The sequence below is a fragment of the Vanessa atalanta genome, chromosome 20 (assembly GCF_905147765.1).
Source record: "Vanessa atalanta chromosome 20, ilVanAtal1.2, whole genome shotgun sequence".
NCBI classification, from domain to species: domain Eukaryota; kingdom Metazoa; phylum Arthropoda; class Insecta; order Lepidoptera; family Nymphalidae; genus Vanessa; species Vanessa atalanta.
Genome location: NC_061890.1, coordinates 8,075,529 through 8,099,160, shown reverse-complemented (window position 1 = coordinate 8,099,160; position 23,632 = coordinate 8,075,529). Strand labels below are relative to the sequence as shown.

The following is a 23,632-nucleotide window of genomic DNA, read 5'->3' as shown; positions in this document are numbered from 1 at the left end:
TAATATTATATGTTTATACATTATACACAAATTATTATATAACAGTGAGTTAGTAGTGTCATGATTTCTTAAATTTACTTATATAATTTTAATTGAAATAATAATATTTAGTACTGCTTTGATTTTTAAATACGTTTTTTTTTTAAATTTAAATAACGTATGAAGTATGATTATTGATTCGGTTATCGACACCGTGTTGTGGCACTCCCGACACTTCCGTCTCTGGTGAGGCGAGCTGGTACTGCCTGGCACGGAGAAGCGCGGGATTTTCAACAGGGGAGAAAAACTGAGGAGGAAGGACGGATATTTGCTGTTAAAGTGATAAGTAATATATGTATCGAGTGGTTTATTAATATAGTGGAAGTTAATGTGATGTGAGTTGTTTTATTTTAGTAGTGAGTTTCTTTCGGCGATTCCTAGGAACTAGTATCGTAGATTGTAATACAATCAACTCTTCTGTTTCCTTTAAATTATTTGTATCTGTCAATCTTTTAAATTATATCGTATGGTGGTGGTAAACCGTAAACATTAATATCTCAATATGTACTAATAAAAATTAATAATTCTTGGTTTACAAAAAATCAATGAAAAAGAAAATCTTGTGGGTTTGAAATGGTGGCGCAAAAAATGCTCGAAGTTATAATTTGGAAGTTTGTATTACTTACAAGAAATGTAAGCAAATATGTCGACGTATGTAGCCTGCTTAATTTATTTGCTGTTTAAATTAATGATGAAAATATAATGATAAAGTTATTATAACCGTAATGATACGGTCCTTATTCTTTTAAGATCCAACTTTGACTAATTTCTCAGAAAAAATAACCTTAGCTTAATCATAACTGAGGACCAATGTTAGTTATTTATATCGGTTACGATACGATACACATTATTTTCCATCTGTAGAATAGGTACATGGCCGAATAGTTACGATAATGTTTCGATTCGATTGCGATGAACTGTCAATTTGTTAGAAGGATTGGGGCCTGTTTTATTAGCAGCTATCGTGAATGGTGCAATCATACAGATTATAAAAATTAACAAGTTCGTTTTCGGCTTACAAAAAAATAATCTAATAGTGTAATTTTGATTTCGATCTACCTTTTACACGAGCTTAAGAATTCTTAACCCTTGTAGTTTCATATTTAGCCTTTTTTTCATTTGATTATTTTACTTAAAACTTTTAAAGATTTCAATTTATGTTAAATGTACATTTAGATAAGCTTTTTTATTTAATAGGTAGGCAAACTGAAAAAATACTACCTAATAGCAAGTGGTCATGGCCCTTGCATTTCCATTGTGCCACCCATCCGTCCCTCCTGCCTGGAGCTACGCTAACTCATTTACCCCTCAAACCAGATAAAAATAGTAATAATAATTCGTGCTTGGTTGTAAAATCTTCGTGTGGGGATTGTATTCAACTTATACCAAGATACCATTAAAGTTATTATCCATATTGTATTGTTACTTAATAATTTTACACGATCATCGATTTTCAAAGACGCGCTCTGTAAGTTACTTCATATAGAGCGGGAAGGCGTATATTTCACTCTTCCGTCCCGCTCTTGCAGATTCGATCGACAATACTCCGTATTTTTTTATTTGTGAAAACGGCATGGAGTAGCATGGTGAAATTCATTCAAAACCTTTCTAAAAAAGAGGAGGCCTTACCGCAATAGTATTTATATTTCAAGGCCGTTACTTCACTTCAAATATTTTACTTACTCTTACAAAATTACATGTATTGAAAAAACTAATATCTTCCATGAAAACTTTCCATGCATGTTGAATATAAAAAAAAACACTAAGAATAGCTTTCCTATCCGTAACATGATTTAACAAATTAATAATAAATAAATAAAAACTAACACAATATAATCAATAAACATTTATTAACATTTCACAGATACATTGTCAAAGAGTTAATGGACGGAATTAAATTACCATTACCGTCGTCACTGGCGGATATTACATACCGACTTACAACCTCATTTATAAACCTTGTCTAGCGGGTTTTTAGTTAAAACAATGACTCTCTTTCATTCATGATTCACTTGACATTCGAAAGAAGAAGACAGCATTATTAAACTAATTACCCTCTAAACTATACTCTATTCCAACCACAACAGGAAAAAAGGCAAATAAACAATAATTGACAGCAAATTCAAATCATTGGTGGAGAGCTTGATTAATCTATGATATTCACTATGGATTTGCGATAAAATGGCGTTTTGAACGTCGACGAAACTGTTATCGGAATTTTGTAAGTAAACTTAAAGTAGATATAAGTAGTAAAGTGTAATTGTGTTGTATTATAAATAAAGATATAGCTCAGTTGCAAATCGCATGAAATACTTAAATCTAAGGTTTGTTTATCTTTTTTCCTACTTCCATTGGAATAAGCTATACATTTATACGTAAAGCCCTATGTATGCTGTGCTTAAACAAATATTTATATATATATTATATCCAACGGGGATATATTATTTTAACTAAAACGTCTATTATTCGACCTTTAACGCTTTCAAAAAACCCTTATTGGTATTAAACATTTTTTCTATTTTTATATAATGCTATAAATTTATATTGTAACATTTGTTTCGGTTGTATAACTATATAAAATTAACTCTATGTTAAGTTGTATCAGTAATGTTATTATAATTTATATTTACAAATATATTTCTGTGACATTTTATGAGTATTTTGTATAATATTTGTGTTGAGTTGGAATTGTATGTCTCACTGATCTACGAAGGTACATTTTGAGTCTGAAGTTAAACTTACATCCAACGTAAAATATTTAAATATTAACAAATATTATATATCGAACAAGACCTTCAATATATAATAATTTATATAAAGTCAGAGACTCGGTGCTTAATTTATGTAAATAAATGTTAATTCATTGTAGTTATCATATTAGAGTAATACAAAAAGACTAGTTGATTAAAACGGTTATTACACTTTTTGTATATAAACATAAACATTTATTTTATTAGGTACATATTAGATCGTTTAAATGTTTTCAAATATTTTTATTTTTATTTACATTATGAATATTTCGTACTAAAAACAGTATCGATGGTCCGTTATAGGTACAAAATGATAACGAATATTAATAAGGGTATGATATTTTTGATTACAATGTAATCAACGTCATTAATTATACTGGATATATAACAAGTACTAAGTTCTTTTAAAAATCTATTATGGCATTTCTAGTAAGGTCTTACAGTCCCGAGGCGACCTCTCGGTATTGGTTCCGCGTAACTGTGTCGGTAGTTTGGCGGTTGTCGATCGGCCAGGTCACGGAAGTCTCTGTAGTCCCTTTCGAAAAACCTATCTCTGTCACCTTCAACGTAAGACTGACGTTGTTCGTCTAACAAACGCGAACGACTGAACGCTCTTTGCCTATCGGTCCAATCCCTCCTTCGTTCTTCAATCACTGGCTCAATAATTTCATCCTCTTCGATACGGCGATCCAATTCTCTTCTCTCTCTGTAGCGATCGAATTCTTCCCTGTGCGGTTTTGGTTCGATCCTGTTTAAATATTCCTCGGTTCCATACTCGTACCTCTTACCGTCGTCACGTTTCCGACCAACTCGTGGAAGTCTCTCAATTTCCCGCTGCCCTAAATCGACGGCACCCAAATCGCGGACCCTGTCTTCCTTGCGCCTTTCAGGTTCTCTATGAGACCGTTCTAAATCCCGAAGTGAGCGGTCGTTTTCTCTTCGAGAACCCGATTCTCGGTGCCGGTCCAGTCGCTCATCCCTTCTTTCTTCCTCTGGGGAAGAAGTAGAGCGACTGTTCCTTTCTAACATACTTCTCCTCATCGCCATATGCGCTTCGAGCTCCCTGTTAAATCTTTCCCTTTCCAAGTTCATGAATTTTTCCTTGGCAACGTTAAATCTTTCTTTTGGGGAGGTGTCATTGACTTTCAGACTACCTTCGCTTGCTCCTCTTTGGAGTTTGCCGAATCTACGATCCTCGACTCTTTCAATGCTTCTGTTCGATGGTTTGGTTTCGGCAACATACCTTCGCCGATAGCTCGGTGTTTCTTCTTCGAATTTCTCTGTCTTGTCTTTGTTGACAAGCTCCAAAGATTCATGGCGGAACCGGCGGTCGAAAGTGGTCTGGTCGCGGAACGGAGCTAGCTGGTCACGATACTGATCATTGTAGTCATCGTTGTAGGGTGCTCTATCATGGTTGCGTGGAGAAAGTGTGCGACGAGGAGGTGAAGTACGACGTTGAGGTGAAGCTCGGCGAGGAGGAGAGGCGCGGCGCGGGGGTGAGGCTCGGCGCGGAGGTGAGGCCCGGCGTGGAGAAGTAGCACGACGAGGGGGTGAAACCCGGCGAGGAGAAGGCACGCGGCGCGGCGGCGACGCATCGAATGCTTCGTGCATGAGGTATGCTGTGCTTTCTGCCCAGTCTTCCTCTGAAATACAAAAAAAATAAAATATTTAAAAAAATATATATACAAAATTGTTAGGTTATATGCCATACTTATAAGTAGTATTTATTAATTAATAAAACGTTTTATTGTCGACAAGAGATTAAATAAATTATAAAAATGCTTTTACTGGCAAAGTAAGTATTATGGAACGTCATTAGCTTACACACCTTTAACTGGTGTATTGTACAACATAGTGTTGCTAGTATAAAATAACTTAATAGTTATGTTAAACAATACAAAAAATATCCATTATATATATTTTTTTATAGTTTTGCTAAATTGTAACTATTCAGAGTACATATGTATGTATACTATTTTCTCCATAGTTACAATAACAATATAAGACTGTTCTTATTGTCATAATCATTTATCTGTACTAAGAATAACTCATTAATTTAATACTCAGTGAATGATAATTTATGTTATAAATACGAATGCTTTTGTTCGTGCAAAACGCTTAGACGTCGTCTTCATTGGTAAAAACAAGGAAATAAGTGAAGTGAAGTGACAATGTCGGACGAAACCGCGTCCGGAAACTAGTGTAATATTATTACAAAATAATTGTATATTAATGAATTTTGACATACATAAGTTCAACTAAATATCGAATTTTTTGTATGTATACGTTTAAAGTGTAAGAAAATATTTGGAAGTGGTTTCGTAGCCTAATGGCCTACTTTTATAATATATTCATGCTCGTGTGTAAAGTTTACCCACTAAGGCTATTGTCAAATAGACTTTTACGTGTAACGGGAGTTTATATCTTCTAAAACACGCTATTTATGTCAGAGCGTGTTTTGGCGTAGACTGAAGATGAAATAAAATAAGTACTGGAAGTTCTTCGCATATACCGATGCAAACGTCGTATTTTTAAGTCACTTACATTATTTTTTGTTTAATATATATGTATCTTTATATGTGTGTGCAATATGTAATCTTTATATATATAAATGATCGTGTATGTAATTCAACTCCTCCAAAACGCTTGGAACGATTTCGATGATTTTTTTGCGTGTATTTCAGAGGATGGTTTACATTAAAAACTATAGATGGCGCTGCGTTTTGGAAATTATTAAAATTCTTATTTTATCTGTACAAAGTAGGAACGGGCAGCTAGTGCTTATATAATTATGATGAGTAGACTTAAGTTAACTGTAAATGCATTTTGTGACCAATTTATGTCCCGCTCTAGCTGCAATAGAGGTTGCTTAGAAGAGATTATTGTGAGTGATGAAAAAGACTGCACGCTTAGTTTACCCATTTCTTCTTTTCAAGCATATTTTGTACAATGAGTAAACTAATAAATCGGCATTTAATAAATAAACAAGACACAAATATTTTTTAGGAAGTATGTATAAGATGTATCGGTATTATATATTTCTTAAAATTTTATTAAATCTCTACATTAGCGTTGTTCATCGGTTTGGAATATCTTTCTATTGCTTTAAGCATTTTACAATTTTACACTACAATTAAAATTTTAAATATTATAATGTTTACTTTTAATTGTATCACGCTCACGAGATAAATTACGCATTTTATGTACGCTTTCTAACTAATAAGACGAGTTTTTATATACACGTACCAAAACGAACACAATTATAAATACGTACTCGATTGTATTGTTAGAAGCAAATGGTGTGCGAAATTTCAACTCAATGGGTTACGTGGAACTGGTTTAATTGCTATATTTAAATAATGTTAAAAGCGTGTAATAATACAATACATACTCTGTATTTTTACTACTCTGTATTTTGCACCATTAAAACTAAATCTCAAACAAACAAAATCTCGAACAACGTTACATATCGTTAGTGGAAAGAAATAAAGGCTTAAGAGTTAAAATTGTACTTTCAGGAAATTATATTCAATGTAATAACATTAAGCCTCATTTTCCAAAAGTACCCATTTGGCGCTTAAGATTTTCTACTTTTTCACTTACGAAGTAATCTATTAGTGTCTAAAATTGACGCGAATATCGAAGGAATAAGATAAGTTTTATTAAGGCAAAGTGAAATGTATTCCTCCATTAATCACCGTAGACAATATTATTTGAATCTATTTAGTGTCTCCGCTTAAACAAAGATACTTTTTGACATAGAAAAGAACATGTCAAGCTCCCACGTGCCTTTTTTTGTATTTTATCACTCGCTATCGCTTTAAAAGCGCAAATGGTTTCTGCTTAAGGTTCACATCAGTTTGAATTTCATTTTTTTTTGTTACAATGCTCCAGTTTACTTCAAACACAAGTGAAAGTTATTAAATTAATTTGATTTAAACATTGTTAATCGGATAGAGAACGTCCATACAAAGTCTAGTATATATACATAGTATAGTAGACGGATTGAGCTATATACAATTAGTGAGTTTATCATTGATAAACACACCTTGCGAAAGAAACGATCGCATCCTGGCTATTTCTATACATATTCAATATAATTAAGTAATAAAATTGATAAAAATAAAGAAAGACCCGCTGAGTTTCTTTCGTCGGATCTTCTCAGGTCAGGGTATTTTCTTTTCCGAACCGGGGGTAGTGTTTAATTTGACTATCAATAAGTAAGTGTATGCTTCTATATTGATATATTCTATATTGATACGTATTGTTGTTTGGCGGTAGAATACGTGATGGTACTACCCAGACGTGTACAAAGCCCTACTATCAATTACATTGGAAGAGTATTTAGGGTGGCCTTTGAATAAAATCGTGGGTTTAACACGATGCGAGATAAGACGATTCACCTTGTGGATTTTTTTTTGTAGTATAAAAAATAACACACCATGATTTGGACACGTGTTGATCATATAATACACTAATAATAAGCAAGATGTGTTAAAAAAGAGTTACATCAATTACTAAATTGTTTCCTGTTAGCGAAGCGTTCGCTGTAATGCTAGAAACAGCGGTATGTTTAATAAAAAACATTAAAAGCGTCCAATACAATTGTGGTATCATTGTATTAAAAAAACACTTTGCTTACAAACTTGTTGAGTTGTTGAGACCGCGTTAAAAAAAATGGTCACTAAGTACACGCATATAAGTAAAGTAAAAAGACGTTGGTTAGTGTCAAGCGTAGCTGTCAAGCACACCGCGATATTAAAGTTAGCTCGTTGGTTTTAGTTTTTTTGTATTGCAACATTTTCTAACTATAAATAATCTAAGCTTACAAGTGTAAAATGGCCAAGGTCGGACAAAAAAGTATTATAATAATTATATTATCTGTAGCGTTTATTCGCAATTTTCCCGCGTTTAAAGAGCACTTTCTATATCTCCAAAAGATTGACATTTAAAAAAAAATGTCACTGCTTTTTCATAACCGACAAAAAATCACAAAAACTAATTTAGTTCTTTATTTGTGAAATCATTTAACAGAGTTACTTTCGCATTTTAAATACTTATAATGATCATTAACGTCTATGATTATACAATAAAAAACTTTTTCAATAAGCGTTTTCAATCGAAATTTATAATTCGAACTCATATAAGCGAATTTTAAACGAATGTCAAGTTATTCAATATATGAACGTAATTTGTAGTCAAATCAGCGTGAGTGAAGGTAAATCATTCGTTCACTAGACCGAGAGAATGTAAATAAAAATACAAATTTTATTTACATTCTCTTGGTAACGATTATGAAAATGCTTGCATTTGAATGCATTCAAATAATGTTACGACAGGTAGATCTGGTATTTCAATATGAGGTATTGCTTTTTAAATACGAATTTATCTACGAATAAAAAGACCAATGATTTTATTAAAATAATTAAAAACATCATCAGAAAAATAATTAATATTCAGTATATAATTATAAAGACATAATATTAAGATACTATTAATTTTGGTATTACGACATATCAAATTAAAGTCAACATAGCATGTCGGTTTATGCATGAAACGTGACCGGTCCTTATTCGATTTACGCATCTCGCATCCGTGTTTGTGAAAAAAATAATCTCACACAAACATATATAATTGTTTCGATTCGTTAATGACATCATCTGCAACGAACTTAAACTATTTTTACAATGAAAAAAAAAATGGGCAAAATTTTTTTTTTAGTCTTTAATTTTAAATTATAAAGGCGTCATATAAATAAAAAAGTTATGTCGTGTAATGATAATCGGAATTTCAACATGTACTAACATGTGTATTGTTGCACGAATATAGTAAAACATATAGAACCTTCATTTAATTCAACTTCTGGTTTTGGGAATACTCTCACTTCTCTGTAATGGGCTACTATATGGTAAGTGGTCATGACCACCCATAGACACTAAAATATACATCATGTCTTACATTGCCAACGTGCCGTTACGCACATTAGTGGCGCACTCACCATCCTACTAAAAGACTTTTGCTCACCTTTCAAACTAGAAGATACTTTGAATGAGGAAATCGACTAACTATTGAACTCACCGCTTGTGCTATGATTGTCATGTCGTGGATAATCATTCCGCTCTGGCGAAGGCGCTAGGTCGCTCCCTATTCCGGAACTGCCTCCCGACGACTCCAGCTTGCGCCGAGCGTTGATGCCCACTATATTCTGGTTTAAGCAACGCCTGGTGTCGATGTTGCTCAAGTTGCCCTTCTGACGGTGCACGGTATCGTAGTCGCGTGGAGGCAATAGGATTGGACTTTTACCTGTAAATTATTTTCAGTTATTTGACATTTCACAAATTAAAATGATTTGTGTTTCTTTTTTTAAAATATAATTTCTAAAGCAAATGCAATAAATAAAAATAATATCTGATGCAAAGTACGATACGTATTCATGCGGCTTAGGCTATATGCTATTATTACTTTTATTTAAAATCAGCAAATATAAGTTTGCTGTTTTGTAACATTTCATCACATTTATAAAGGAACTAAAATTAATTTGTCATTTCTATGTTAATTGGTCAATTATTACTTTCACTACCAATTATCACCAGCACCTGCACACAATACACACGCCCACACACATAAACATCGATCAACATATCTTGTTATTTTGAATTATAAAATGAGCCGAGTGGTTTAGAACAGGTGAGTCTTATCTAACATTGCGGATTCAAACTTTGGGCTATAATTTTAAATTAACACTTCGAGTAGACTGTTTTGTTGATCGATGACAATTAAAAAAATAAAGCATATATAAATACAAACCGTATCTCTAAGGTGCACGATATTTGCGTGAAAGCATCAACAACCTACGTAAAAATGAAAATCTGACTGACCTAGACCCTTTTTACCTGTAGACAACTTTTGCTTAAGTTCCGCAGCCAGACTATCGTACAGATTCGCTACATTCCTGTCCTCGTTGCTGCCTGAATCAGATTCACGGGACACTTCACTCCCTAAAGACGAATCTGGAGGCTTCTTTGAAGGTAGAGCTCCTCGCATCTGCAGTTTGCGCTCGATGTCAGCGAATTTCTTCTGGTTCTCTGGTCTCTCGATCAGCGCAAGAAGATGAGTGTAGAGCATCTCGGCTGTGTGATCGGAGTCGCATCTGAAATTAATAAAATGTATAAGTTATTGAAGTTGATGAATTAAAGCTTATTTAAGCTTTTGTTATTACTTATGATTGAATGACGTGTATTCTAACTCACAATGATATGGTGAATACATTTTTGCAGAAACACAAGTGTATTGTCTATTCCATAACCTCACACATATATAAAGGAACGGCACGACCTGGCAGAGATTACGTTCAGACCTCCAGACTTTTACTGAGAACACTCGACTGATATTTCTAAGTTATATTGACCGGAATTCAGAAATCAAACAGTAGAACAAGCTAGCCACTAAACCAAATTAGGCAGTTCAAGGTTTGCCACCTTATTTTCCAGAATTATTTGGTATTGTAATGATAATCTTTTTTTAATTCGTATTATTTAAGTTTGTTTGAAGGAAGCAATTTAAAAATCTATTTAACTTATATCTTGAGCACGAAATCCAAAATGATAAAAAAATAAAACAAATTTATACAACGCGTATATATTTCGATGAGCGTTGTTAACAAGTGTTTTAAGGCAATGTACACACATAGGTGTATCGTTTAAAAATCAATTCATCACATTCATTAATTCAATCCTATAACAGTACATAGCGAATTAGGTTGTTAGTGGCTCTTTAAGGGAATCACCGTAATACGACTGACCGAGTAACTTACGAGATACTTTTCCAAATCCGGTATTGCATTGCGAACCGTAACCGTTTTATTAAAACGTGTCAACTATCGCATAGAGACGGGACACCGTCGATAGTCGATATCGATAGATATTACCAAACATTCAGCGAACGAGACGAGTTTTGTATTGTGATTTAATGTCAAAGTTGAATTTATTGTCAAGGCCTGTCTGTTAATTTATCTTGAGTCACAATTTTTGTGTTGGCGAATTACATTAATACATAATCAATTTACCAAATAGTTAAGCTCAATTTCTAAAATGCTTTAAAGTTGTTTGGATGGATGTATGTTAATTATAATAACAGCATAAATTTGACAGATAGGGAGGGTCAAATATTAATATTATATTATTAACGTGTGGTTTTTGTAGATTAGAATAGACTATAGAGGCAATGTATCTCAACGTATCATGTTCATAAGGATATTATGATAGATTTTTGTTAGGCACATTCATCATTGATTACGTGTTGTAACTATTCTTGTTAAAGCATTAACTCGCAGTGAACCCAAAACGTGAGATAAGGGCAATTGACTGATGAATGAGTAAAAGAGTCATTCATTCACTCAATCCTAGCAATCCATTCCCATTTAGTTCTTCCATACATATTCTTATAAAAACCGTTCTTAGTAGTGTGTTTACTATTTTATTTGGTAGAATTACATTTATTTCAATACTGTAACATGACGCTTCAAAAAGGAATGAACCGATTAGAATTAAGAATATTTTGAATTGTTTTTTATAAAGAACAAATGTTTCAAATTTCTTTACAGCTTGTAAAACGTCATTACAAGTGCGTGAGATATACACAGACATCGTGCACAATAATTTAAATATATCGATGTGGAAACATCACTAGGTATTTAGTACGATCAATAAAATAAGGTACTTAACGGATATGATGCAATACGGCAGGATGGCAGTTTACACATGGGCGGGGCTTAAATATGAAACGGGTTTGCATTAACATAAGTTAGGTAACTTTATTTTAAGTTCATTCATACCCTTTGTTATAACCGCCATGTGGTGGTCTAGTTTCAATACCAGTCGCCATGAACCTAATGCGTTGTGACAAGTTAGTAACTTACAATTAAAATATTATAAAATGATTACTTATGTATAGTAACTGGCTGTTACCAACCACTCGCTGGGGTTAAATAAATAAAAGGGGGATGGATCATCGGAATTTAAATAATTAATAGCCTACAACCAGCGCTTCGATTGGTCGTAGTACGATTGCGATACAAGTGCTAGACGCACAATGGTTTGTGTTATATATATAATATTAGTCAAAATGTCAGTCTGTCTGTATAAAAAAAAATTTCTTACAAAATTATTCTTTCAGTCTTTGAGAAAAATGCAATAATTTTTTTAATTATAAATAATGCATTTTTATTTAAACTCGCCATGAAGTAATGACATACATTATAGGTAGTACGATTCAAATTAGAAATCCAACTTGGATGGAACTAAGTGGATTCAGACAAAACCAAAAAAAAATACTTTTAAGAATCGAATCTAGAACTTAGTTACGAACTTCTTCTCTGCCTTGGCTTGACTTACAAAATATAAACAAAACAAGAAAACATTCACGATGAAATATTAACAAATAGACGAGATATTTCTTACTTATAAAAGAGCCTGTTTATTTTCTCGATAACACGTAGAAAACAAACGGTTGCCACAAATCATTTCAGTACGTAGTGGGCGGCGTAAGTGAATAATGGTGTATAATTTTAATTCTACACCTACCATCAAGATAACATGTGCATATTATAGAAGATAAATTGTTTGATGTACTAACAACCACTTGCTACGTTGTTACCACATAACCCATCTGGTAGAAGAAAGGCAAAACGTCTACTGAAATTTTATAATCGATTGTTTCATTATTAAAATGTTATCAATAAATACTCTTTATGTTGTTTTACCAAAGAAATGTGTTCAATGCTTAATAATATGTTCGGTTTTTTTTAATAAAAACTATATTACCTACTAACTAAATACTCTTAGCACAGGCTAAGATTGTTCAAAACAGCGACTTTGAAAACTCTAGGTGTTCGCAGTTAAATGCTGGGCATGCTGGAGGCATGTGTTGCACTGTCTCTTAATTATTATTTTTTCTATTAAGACTTGTGCTACAATGTGGCAACATCCACAGATGGTAACTAATTTACATGGCGATCGGTTGAACAGTACAGAAGTAGATGCTACAACGCCATCTAGTGGAGAGCTACAACACAATCGATATTTACATGAAAAATTACCACTGGGTCCACAGGACCCTGACCCACTGGGACAGAAGCACATGACACGGTAGCTGCGCGCTACCGATGAGGACATTCCCGAGCAAGGAGGTATGCCTCGAGGCCCGAACCCCTTGGCCTAGGCCAAGAAGGAAGAAACCTTCTCTCTCTCATGAAAAATTTCATAGGTGTGCCAATAATAATCATCAATTATAAATTATAAACAAACTAACAGCAGTTATTATATGTTATATGTGTATTTTTAATTTACTTAACATATGTAGCTATGTTCAGAAGTTACAAACAGGTGTAGGAATGCTGACATTTTAGATTCAATGTCGTGTTCGTAAGATGGGTCGTATTGCATGATGATACCATTCAAAAGGTCATATTTGTTGCTCCAACCCGGATATCATAACGTCTTATGAGTCAAGACGGCTCAACAATAAAACGTCTTTCTTACTTAGATGTTTATAATAAATATAAATATTAATATTTTATGTCTCTACTCATTAATATATTCAATACTAGTAGTAGCCTGTGGCTTCGAACGCGTTTGAGAGTTTGCAGGTGTTAGTTACATTTTTCTGGGATAAAAAGTAATCTATGTGCTAATCCAGACTATAATCTATCACTGTGTCAAATTTCATTCAGTTCTGTTCAGCCGTTTTGACGTGATTGATAAAACATCCATCCATCAAAACTTTCATATTTATAATACTAGAAGGATTATTGTATGAATTATTGTAATTGTGTTTTATCCAATGAGAAGGTTCAAATTTTGCTTCCTATCTTTATCTTTTATTTCATTTCATGTAATAAAAACACACAAGCGCAACCGAACCCACAAATAATAACATCAACTATACAGATACCTTTCGTTACTAGATTAGTTCAAACTTCCGAGCCTCTATACAGGATGTTGAGGGGTTTAGTGCTGATTGTACTGTTGGACTTAGCACAGAGAAGTCGTATAGTTTAATTGAACTCTTCCAGAACTACACAGATATAACGTGATCTAAGTGTAAGTCATATTTTTAATAACTATTTAAAATCTTTATTTAATACAAGCCGCAAAACAATAATTTAAATAATGAAATATGACCTGAAAAATCTTGTTTTAGACGTTTGACTCACAAGGAATGTAATACGGCACATTACGACGAATGTCAAGGTCTACAATAAAATTTATTTTTTTATTGCCCTATATAAAAATAAAGTAGATCAATTCAATAATAAGTAACAAATAAACGTTTTTTTTTTAATTTTTTTTTTTATCTTATTTTTAATATTTAAGTTCCCAAGGTTGGGGGCATTGGAGGAATTAAGGAATTGACAAATTTTTGTTACGACATCATACGCCCGTCTATCTACTTATTTCAAAAAAGGGCCGACGAGAAAAATCGTTTTCGTAAACTATTGGTAAGTGGTAGCCGTCGCCGACATACAGCACATCAAGAAATAGAAATGTTATACCATCAATGAGCTGTCAACCATGAAATCGAAGATGTTATAATCCTCGTGCATGTCGTTGTGCAGTCGAGTGAGCCAGAGAGAATTCTCTGGCTCACTCGACTTAAAATGGGAATACAACAACATAAAGCCGTTCTTTATGATGGTAGAAATTATGAATGATATCTGGAACTCGATATAGTTTAAAATCGTTCGAAATATTACTAACTACTTTGCATCTATACTATTATAATGAATGTGAAAGTAACCGTCTGTCTGTCTGCTGCTCTTTCACGACCAAACCACTGAATCGAATTTAAAATTTGGTATGAAGCAAGCTAGAACTCCGAGGAAAGACAGGCGATTTTCTTATGCCTAACACCTGACCACCGAACACAGTGCGAGTAAAGCCGCGGGCGACAACTAGTATTGTATAATTTTAAATTAATCATCATAACTATTCAGATTAACTTAAATTTATATATAAAAATTCCATTTTAATAAAATAAAATTTATTGCGTCATTACATTTCCCAAATATATTCACGATGTTAGCTTAATGTCGTTGGCTTAGCACAATTTCGTGACATGAACCTTTACACAGCCACCGGCCGCGTTGCTAAGACCGACCTCCACGCCAGTATTTCTTGACAAGTAGGTCAAGATGTAATGGCTATTTGGTCTTCGATTCGGTAAGGACATCAAGTATACAATTGTTTATTGACTTTGCCATAAAATAAATATGTATTTGTAAATATTTTATTGAATAAGGTAAATCACTTTCATCCCATCGCGTTTGAGTGATCATTGCACAATACGGACTGAAACTATTTTTTTTATTCCTTAGTTGTATGACAATGGCTGACAATCATGCGACCTTGGCAATCGAATGGTTTCGAGTATATTATACATAAAAAAAAACACTTCATAAAATAAATTAGTCTGATGACCATGCAAAATATAGGTGTATAAGTTCTATTTAAAAATCCTCACTGACATTTAAAAAAGAATGTAACAATTTATATAAAAGGGGTATGAATAATTGCTGACGAAATTTTTTATATTTTCACTTCACGGTTAGTTTGTCGCCCATTCAACCGGATTTTTTTGGCGCCCAAACGTGTTCCGTGCTAAACAAGAGATATATACTTTTTTCTTGCGGAACTGTACAACGACAACACCGGTGAAAGTATCGATGAATTTTTATGACTATTTGTGATATTCCGGTTCGAAAATTCAGACAGATGTTTTTAGGTAGCCTAAAAATTTATTGAGAATTTTTCATCATACTTTCTATTAAGATGGAACTGTTAGAACTTCTTCTGTAATCGTCATTTTATTTAAGCAAGCGAAAGATATATTTAAAAAGCCATTTAATATCTGAAGCCCATAAAACTTGTAAACTCTTATCCTGTACACTTAGTTATAATTAGAAAGTATAAGTAATGATTACATGCCTAACGATACAAAATCTGTGATCGTAAATAAAACAGATAGTGTCCACGCTTGACAATGTTGTAATTACTTAATGAACGTTACTTAAGCCTGATAATTGCTTCGAAGGTACTCGTTATGTCTCGTCCTAGTGTAAAAAAATCTGTTCGATAAATCTATTCTCTTTAAAATAGCTATTCGTACAGATATTTTAAAGAGAATATATTTTATCTGATAAGTTGGGATGGCCAAGAAGTAAAGACACGAATTTTAAGCAAAGATTGCGGGTTCAAAATCAATTTTCATGGGCTTAATTTGTGTTCGCTTATTCTTGTACTCAGCTCTGACATATGCCAAATATTTATCCTCTTAATGGCGTGGTGGAATAAGCTCCCGAGTCTTCTACTCAAAAGGAGAGGCACACTATACTCGTAGCACATCGGTGAGATACATACAGCATGTTACTTTATTGTTATGTTATACAGTATACATATATCAGGCTTCACTCGCGTTCCGTTTAAATTATAGACCTTTAACAATTTAAGGACACCCACACATTATTTGGTGTGCACTCGTACGAGTGACGCCCGTACTTACAAGATATCTTAGTGTGAATGAGACGACTAACATAAAAGATAACAAAAAACACTAGAAATACTTAATATTGTTGTGTTCCGGTTTAAAGGGTGGAGTAAACCAGTGTATCTACAGGCCAAAGTATATAACATACTAGCTGTGCCCGCGACTTCGTGCCCGTTGTTTGAATTTAAGTTATTTGGATATTGTCTTGTGATTTTATTTTTATTCTATATATAATTCTAAAATAAAAGTAAGCCTAAATTACTCCTTATTACATCCGCTATCTGCCAGTGAAAGTCCCGTCGAAATCGGTTTAGCCGTTCCAGAGATTAGCCGGAAAAAACAGACAGACAGACAAACAAAAATTGTAAAAAATATTATTTTGGTATATGTACCGTGTATACACACATTTGCATTTAGTAAAAATGAATTATTAGTAATATTACAAACAGACACTTCAATTTTATTATATGTATAGATTAGTTCCCTAGGTTGGTGAAGGAATGATTTGTATTTCTTACAGTACCCACGTCTTGGGTAGTGGTGACTACTTATAATCAGGTGATTAATTTTCCTGTCGAAATAAAACGAAGCATATAAAAAATGGCCATCCATATTAAGGATATAAAATTATATTATTGTTAAATAAGTTCTTAAGAACGTTTTAATAATTGTAAAGGTTGTATTTTAATAAAATTAAGTGTTTACTGAGGCATTGATTTCGATGTTACCATTTTTCGTTTTTATATATAATCTAATTATTTCATATTTACTTTTTAATTATCTCCGATGTACAAGGTTTTACACTTAACTAATTTAGCGCAATTATATTTTTAAATTGTTAAAACTGTTCGTAACAATGAAAGTATTCTTTAGAATCATATTATTTACTTGCTGCCGGTTTCGAATTCTTAATGGTGAAATGAGTTTTGTTTTAATTTTTACAAAATAAAATCCTGGAATTCTATCGCAACGCATTTAAACCCACACACACACACATTTTGATCAACGTCGGTCCAGCCCTTTATTGACATGAATACCTACAGAAGAATTGTATATATACTAGCTGCCCGACCCTACTCCGTCCGGGTTAAATAAGAGTTTTATTTACTTTCCAATCTCAGTCGCAACCTACTGACATACTCAAATACACTCAAAATAATTTAATCTCATAATGATAATAATATATATGTATAATAAAATCGATCCACACACACACACACACACACACACAGGTACAAGAGATTTATATATATGTATATATAAAGACAGTGTTTCATGTAAAGAAAAGTCCACTTCAAGTTATATGATTAACTATGAATACTCTCTATGTTGTGTGAAATTTATTATGTTAGCGAGTGGTCTATGACTTTAGTGTTGTCATACACTCTAACAAAGAGAAATGCAATGTGAAAACACATTACGTCGTCGCTTTGATTAAAGTCAACCCTCCATCAAACATATCTCTACTGTTAATCTTTGAATTATAAAGATAATTGTGCGTCCAATAGCACTTGTAAATAAATAGTATGAATACATTTGTATTTGTTATTAGTTATTTCAATAACAACACCTACACATAGAAACATAACACACATACACGCGATTCATTTTCTGATTTATTCTAAATTTGAATTATTACGTTTTGATCATACGTCTTTTGTTTTACTCCTAATAATTTAAAAAAAGTTTGTAGTAAGATCTTTTTATTTTATAGATGGAAGAGCACATGCTAATTCAAAAATAATAATTTAAAAAAGTAAAGGACTTGCGGTATTATATTATTTAAATACTGGTTAATAAACTTACTGGATATGGGCGGAAAGATCGCTCAACGAGAAATATCGTAAGAAGCCAACTATAAATAATAGTTTTATCACACCATACTTAGATTAGTAAGTAATAGTACCTGTTTCACTGTTCCACCTTTTAAAAGCAATGTTATATATGCTGCGATCATATGTTTGCGTAAATAATTTTCTATAAGGAGTTATTTAAAAAATATATAAGTTATATAATAACGATTCTCATATAGGAACCAAGAATTAGATGAATATATAGAATATTCGATTCTATTCAAGTCGAAGTGATCTCCATCCTATTGGGTCCATTATATATATATGTATGGTTGTATGGAGAAGGTTTTAGTATATATCAGTGTTTTCTACAAACGTATTAGTCAATGAATATGCAAGTAGTAAGCCTGCTGATATAAAGCTTTTGCGAAACTATGTGATGCGATAACCAGTGGACAGTTAGTGTTAACTTTTAGAACTTGAATAGCAGGATTTCAGTTCGCAATCACAGTACTATTTGCTTTTCTGCCTACATCTCGAGGTCAATGCTACTGGACATGTCCAAACCGGTGGTTATCTAAATCGTACGAGAGTGTTTTGTTTTAACATAACGTGGGAAAGATCGTCAAATGTTATCAGTGTGTGGTTTCATTTCAGTGATCAAAAATATTTTATTTGTTTTTGTTTAAAATCAAAATCCAAGAGTAGTTTATTCAGGTAGGATTGTACAAGTATTTTTTTTAATGATATCAGTAGGCGCACGGGCAAATGGGCCACCTGATGGTAAGTGATCACCACCGCCCATAGACAATGGCGTTGTAAGAAATATTAACCATTCCTTACATCACCAATGCGCCACCAACCTTGGGAACCAAGATGTTACGTCCCTTTGCCTGTAGTTACACTGGCTCACTCACCCTTCAAACCGGAACACAACAATACTGAGAACTGCTGTTTGGCGGTAGAATATCTGATGAGTGGGTGGTACCTAACCAGACGGGTTTGCACAAAGCCCTACCACTAATTTTGCATACTATATGGAGGAGAACAGGAAAAACAATTCAGTAGTTACCCTTTCCCAGTATATGAAATACAATGTAATGTTAGATAATTACAAATATATATCAAATATATCCTGCATGAAAGTCAACAAGTATTAGCTCCACGCTTTTTTATCATCTATATAATACTGTGTAAAGTGATATACCTTATGTATGAATGTAATTTTAATAAAATATTTTTATTTACGAATCTGCAAGGTTTAAAACATCTGAGATTGAAAGTACTCAAGTGCAAAACTGCTTGTATTGAAAATATTAAAGGTTTTGTATGGAAAATATTGCTTAATAAACGATAAGCTGAATTTCATACCACTTTTAATTTATATAATTTCTTGGTATTTTTATAACGTGTTTATTTTTTGGTTAGGACTTTGAATAGAACTATAATGGATACCACACACTCGCCAATAATCCAATCTTTAAACTATTCCATGCAAAACTTGAAGATTTAACGAGTAAAATTTCGTAGTATTCCTAGAGAACCATAAACAAGAAAGTGTCTTAAATGTAAGATGGCCGTTCACTTGTATGCCTCTTCCTAAAATAAATTAAAAAAAAAACAACATCTACGAGCAATAAGTTTTGCTCTATTTCTTATACGGGTATCAGGGTCACCGAGGTGTTTAATAGGCAAAAGGTTATACTTATGAAGATAGGCCTTGTCACAAATACTTCGCGAGCGTACAGATACTTACGACCCCGATGGAACGCCGTGATATGTCAACGGTGTTGCCACATGGCTGGTTTAGGTTTCCAAAACCACTACTTTTATGCAAATATTAGCTTAGTAATTTTAACTTTACCAATTAAATATTAAAAATGTAATACATAATAACAATTAATTTTATTAATATATTTTTTTGTATAAAGTAGAGAAATAAACATCTTTATTTAATCTTACTCTACTTTATACAAAAAAAAACAACAAAGTAGAGTATTTTTTGTTTTTGTTTAAATTGTATGTGTGTATAGTATTAAATTTCATCCTAGTTTTTCTAGGTAGAATCTACATTCCGAACCGGTTGTAGATTAAAATATACTTTAATACAGTATTATGTCGAAATTATAGTGATTGTAAGAGCGAATATATTTTTTTATTTTTATTTAATGTTGCCAGAAATATATTTTTGATTTTATATTTAAAACTTTTACATTAAAAGAAATGAAATGAACAATTAGGCCATTATGAATAATACATTTTTACGTAAATGTAATGATTTAGTTTATATAATAACTATTTATTGTTCAATTGTAATACTTGGGGAAAAGACATCCCGTTATGTTATCCCACCGCGTTGTAATGTTCCAGGACTATGTGGCAGAATTCACGATATTTGCCTTCTCAAACAAGACAATAATTTGTTAGAATCCAATCATTAAATCCACTGAGCCATGACTGTTCATAAAACCAATTACAATGTGACAGTACTATCGCCATTTTACTCATGGAAGACACGAACAGGAAGTCAGCTACGGTACCATCTATTATTTTTCACATTGATTAACTACGATGATTACAACTTTGACTCACAAACGCATATCATCATTTAAACATGTCAATTATGAAGACATGACTAATTACTGGCAACAATATATTGTAAGGAGATTTATCGTAACATACTTTCTCTTTAAAACTTTGATTTATGTTTTCTCATAGATTCGAGGACACGCTAAAATTCATAATTTTATAAATGTATACGACGCATTCTTAATTAAATACTGACCGAAACCAGCAAATTTTTTTTTAGGTAAGTAATTGATGTTATATTTTTTATATGTTGATTACACCAAAGAAAAAGAAATGTTTTTTTTTTAATTTATTTAACTCTTTAGAATAGACGCATTATTTTACGATAAATTTTCAAATTTCGAGTTATCTGTATGTTTTACTTAAAGTGCGATATATCTGGCTGTTGAGCTAGTTGTAAAAATGTGCTAGTTAAAAAAAAATATAGGCACGTAAATGCTTGTCATGTGTAATATGTAGCTGAAAATCGGATATATATATTAATACCCTCGTGCTATTACGCTGGCAAATAACTTCCTCGTTGTTTTAGTAGCTAGTTTATTAATCGCAGATCCTGAGAGGGCTGTTCGAACCTCGGATCGGATCATTGAACTTATGTTATGATATTCAAACACAATGCCAATAAGTCGGAGTCACAGAGGCTGTGTACCTAAGAGCTCATGGAAGACGTATTCATTCCAACTTTACAAGTATTTTTTTTCAGCTTAATATTAAACATCAGATTTATTATGCCGCTTCCTCTTTGGTCTTGTGGCTAAATATAAGGCACAGATCCCGTGATTCTAAGTTCAAGGTTTCAGATGAAATTTATCTGTTGAGAAATTCTCAGTAACCTGTAATCTGAATGACAATACACTCCCTTACCTTAGTAAACACGTTAAGCCTGAACTGTTTTCGGTCGTGTCAGATTTTCCGTCCAATCTGATTATGAGAGCGATATAGTATGATTTTAATGACTTTATTATATCCTATATCTTCATAATTTATGTCATTTCGCGTTATTCAGTATTAATTTGCTTAATTAAAGGTTAGACAAAATAACCTTTAACCATCCCTTCGATTGAAAGTTATGCAAACTTACCTTCTATACGGCGAATCATACAATTTACAATACTGTTAAGTAGAAATAATAATGCTTATGTTACAATCCCTACAATTTACTACATTGCTCAAAAGTTGTATATGTTTTCAAGCGATAATGAACCTTATGATGTGTATAATAGAATATTTTTTTCATATTTATAATTGATTAATATCAATTTTGCTCTAACCCTACAATTTATTTTCGCTTTGATCTATAATTCTCTACAAATATGTATTATGTGCTTTAAGGTGCGTTTCCACTTAAATAGCTGGCATTTTATACGTTTGCTATTCATCAGAAAGTCAATTCAACATTGTATAGGTTTACTTGGAAATGTTCTAAATTTTTCTAATATGGTGATGCTGCTAGTGCTACGCCACATCTACTTTTAAGGATTAGGTCTGTTTGAAATTAGTTAAAATATTTACCAGGTTATTTTGAACTGACACTTCAAAGATTAAAAAATATTCACAGTATAGTCTTAATCGTTGTTGCTCTGTTTAAACCTTTAGAGAAGTAGCACTTTAAATGTTACTTATATCAGTTGTTAATTCTAGGTGTTTATTGATAAGTTGACGGTGTAACTATTTTAATAAGAAAAAAAAAAAAATTATTTATGGTATTTGTTGTAAGTGAATAACTATTCTTTCAATTAATATGTGATATTTCGATTAAATATAAAAATTATAAACAAGTGAATAATGTGTTTTCGTTTTTGCGCGTGTGTGTGTCGTAAGCAGATGATTCGCGATACAACCATTCAAGCTCAAATTGCGACACAAAGTACTGAAACACGTTAAATGTCAGCTGTTTTGTTTTGCTCCTTTGTGAATTGTATGTAAAGGGCACAGGGCTGTTTTATATTTATGTTCAGCTAAATAACGACACAGGTTATCAATATTTTGTTAATGAATTTATTTGCTCACGATACGATTATAGTAAAAATAATTATTACTTAGACGTTAAATTAAGTTTAAAGTAAATAATTTCCATTACTGGGCCTTCATTTTTTCTTAAAATGACTTTTAGTTTATTCAACTTCGCTACCCTGCTGATTTGTTGGATAGTGTCGCAGAAGTTCATGATGTTTTTCTTAATTTTCCGAAAAAGAAAAGAATTATAAAAATAATAATTATCTTTGGTATTTGGCCGAATTTAATACGCGGACTTAGATTAGGATACACTTTACATCCACTGGGGGTGTTTTTGCGCCAAAATAATATCTGTAAAATTGTTTTAAAGCCTGTTTATTTTACAGAATTAAACATAAGTTTAATAAGCGATTATCATTAAGCTTAATTTAAGAGCCACATAAAATAAATAAAATGTTTTAGGATGTAACATTCACAATCAGAGACCAAGACTAATATTAAAAAAAATAACACTTACCCGTAATCTTTATACTTAATATGCAAAGACAAAATAAGTTCACAGATAAGAAAGAAAAATGATGTGAATATGCAAAATAAACCTCATTGTACATTATTTAATCTGTGTATTTTTTCGGCAGGTCAGTGTACGGTGATTTATCTCGTGTTGATCGCAAACCTGTTACATGCTCCGCAAACGGTAGGTCACCAGCCGGTTACATTACAATCGCCAACTTTAAACATGTGTTGAATACAAACAGTCTTAATAACTTGGGAAAATTATTTGATTGGTCTAAACTCTTGGACTATGCGCTGTGTTAGGTGACTTTATCTCATACAAATCTTTCTATTATCTGTTATATAAAATGTTATGTACATATTTTGTATATATTTCTAGTATTAAAAACAGGATATATATAAATATTTAAAGATCAAGGTTAAATTTAGTTTTTATAGTCTTTGTAT

At 32.4% G+C, this 23,632-nt stretch overlaps 1 protein-coding gene across 2 annotated transcripts in view; it reads right to left on the bottom strand.

Annotated features, from left to right (window-relative positions):
- Positions 1-2,278: 2,278 nt before the first annotated feature.
- The window catches only part of LOC125071973 (zinc finger CCCH domain-containing protein 13), an 80,306-nt gene continuing 58,952 nt past the window's right edge, over positions 2,279-23,632 (bottom strand). The window contains exons 5-7 of one of the 2 annotated variants that reach the window (XM_047682424.1): positions 9,668-9,939; positions 8,868-9,092; positions 2,279-4,432 (exon numbers count right to left, since the gene is read on the bottom strand). In XM_047682424.1, the coding sequence (XP_047538380.1) occupies positions 3,216-4,432; positions 8,868-9,092; positions 9,668-9,939 (1,714 nt within the window). In that variant the 3' untranslated portion in view covers positions 2,279-3,215. The remainder of the gene's footprint in view (positions 4,433-8,867; positions 9,093-9,667; positions 9,940-23,632) is intronic. The other variant, XM_047682425.1, reaches the window with a different exon arrangement.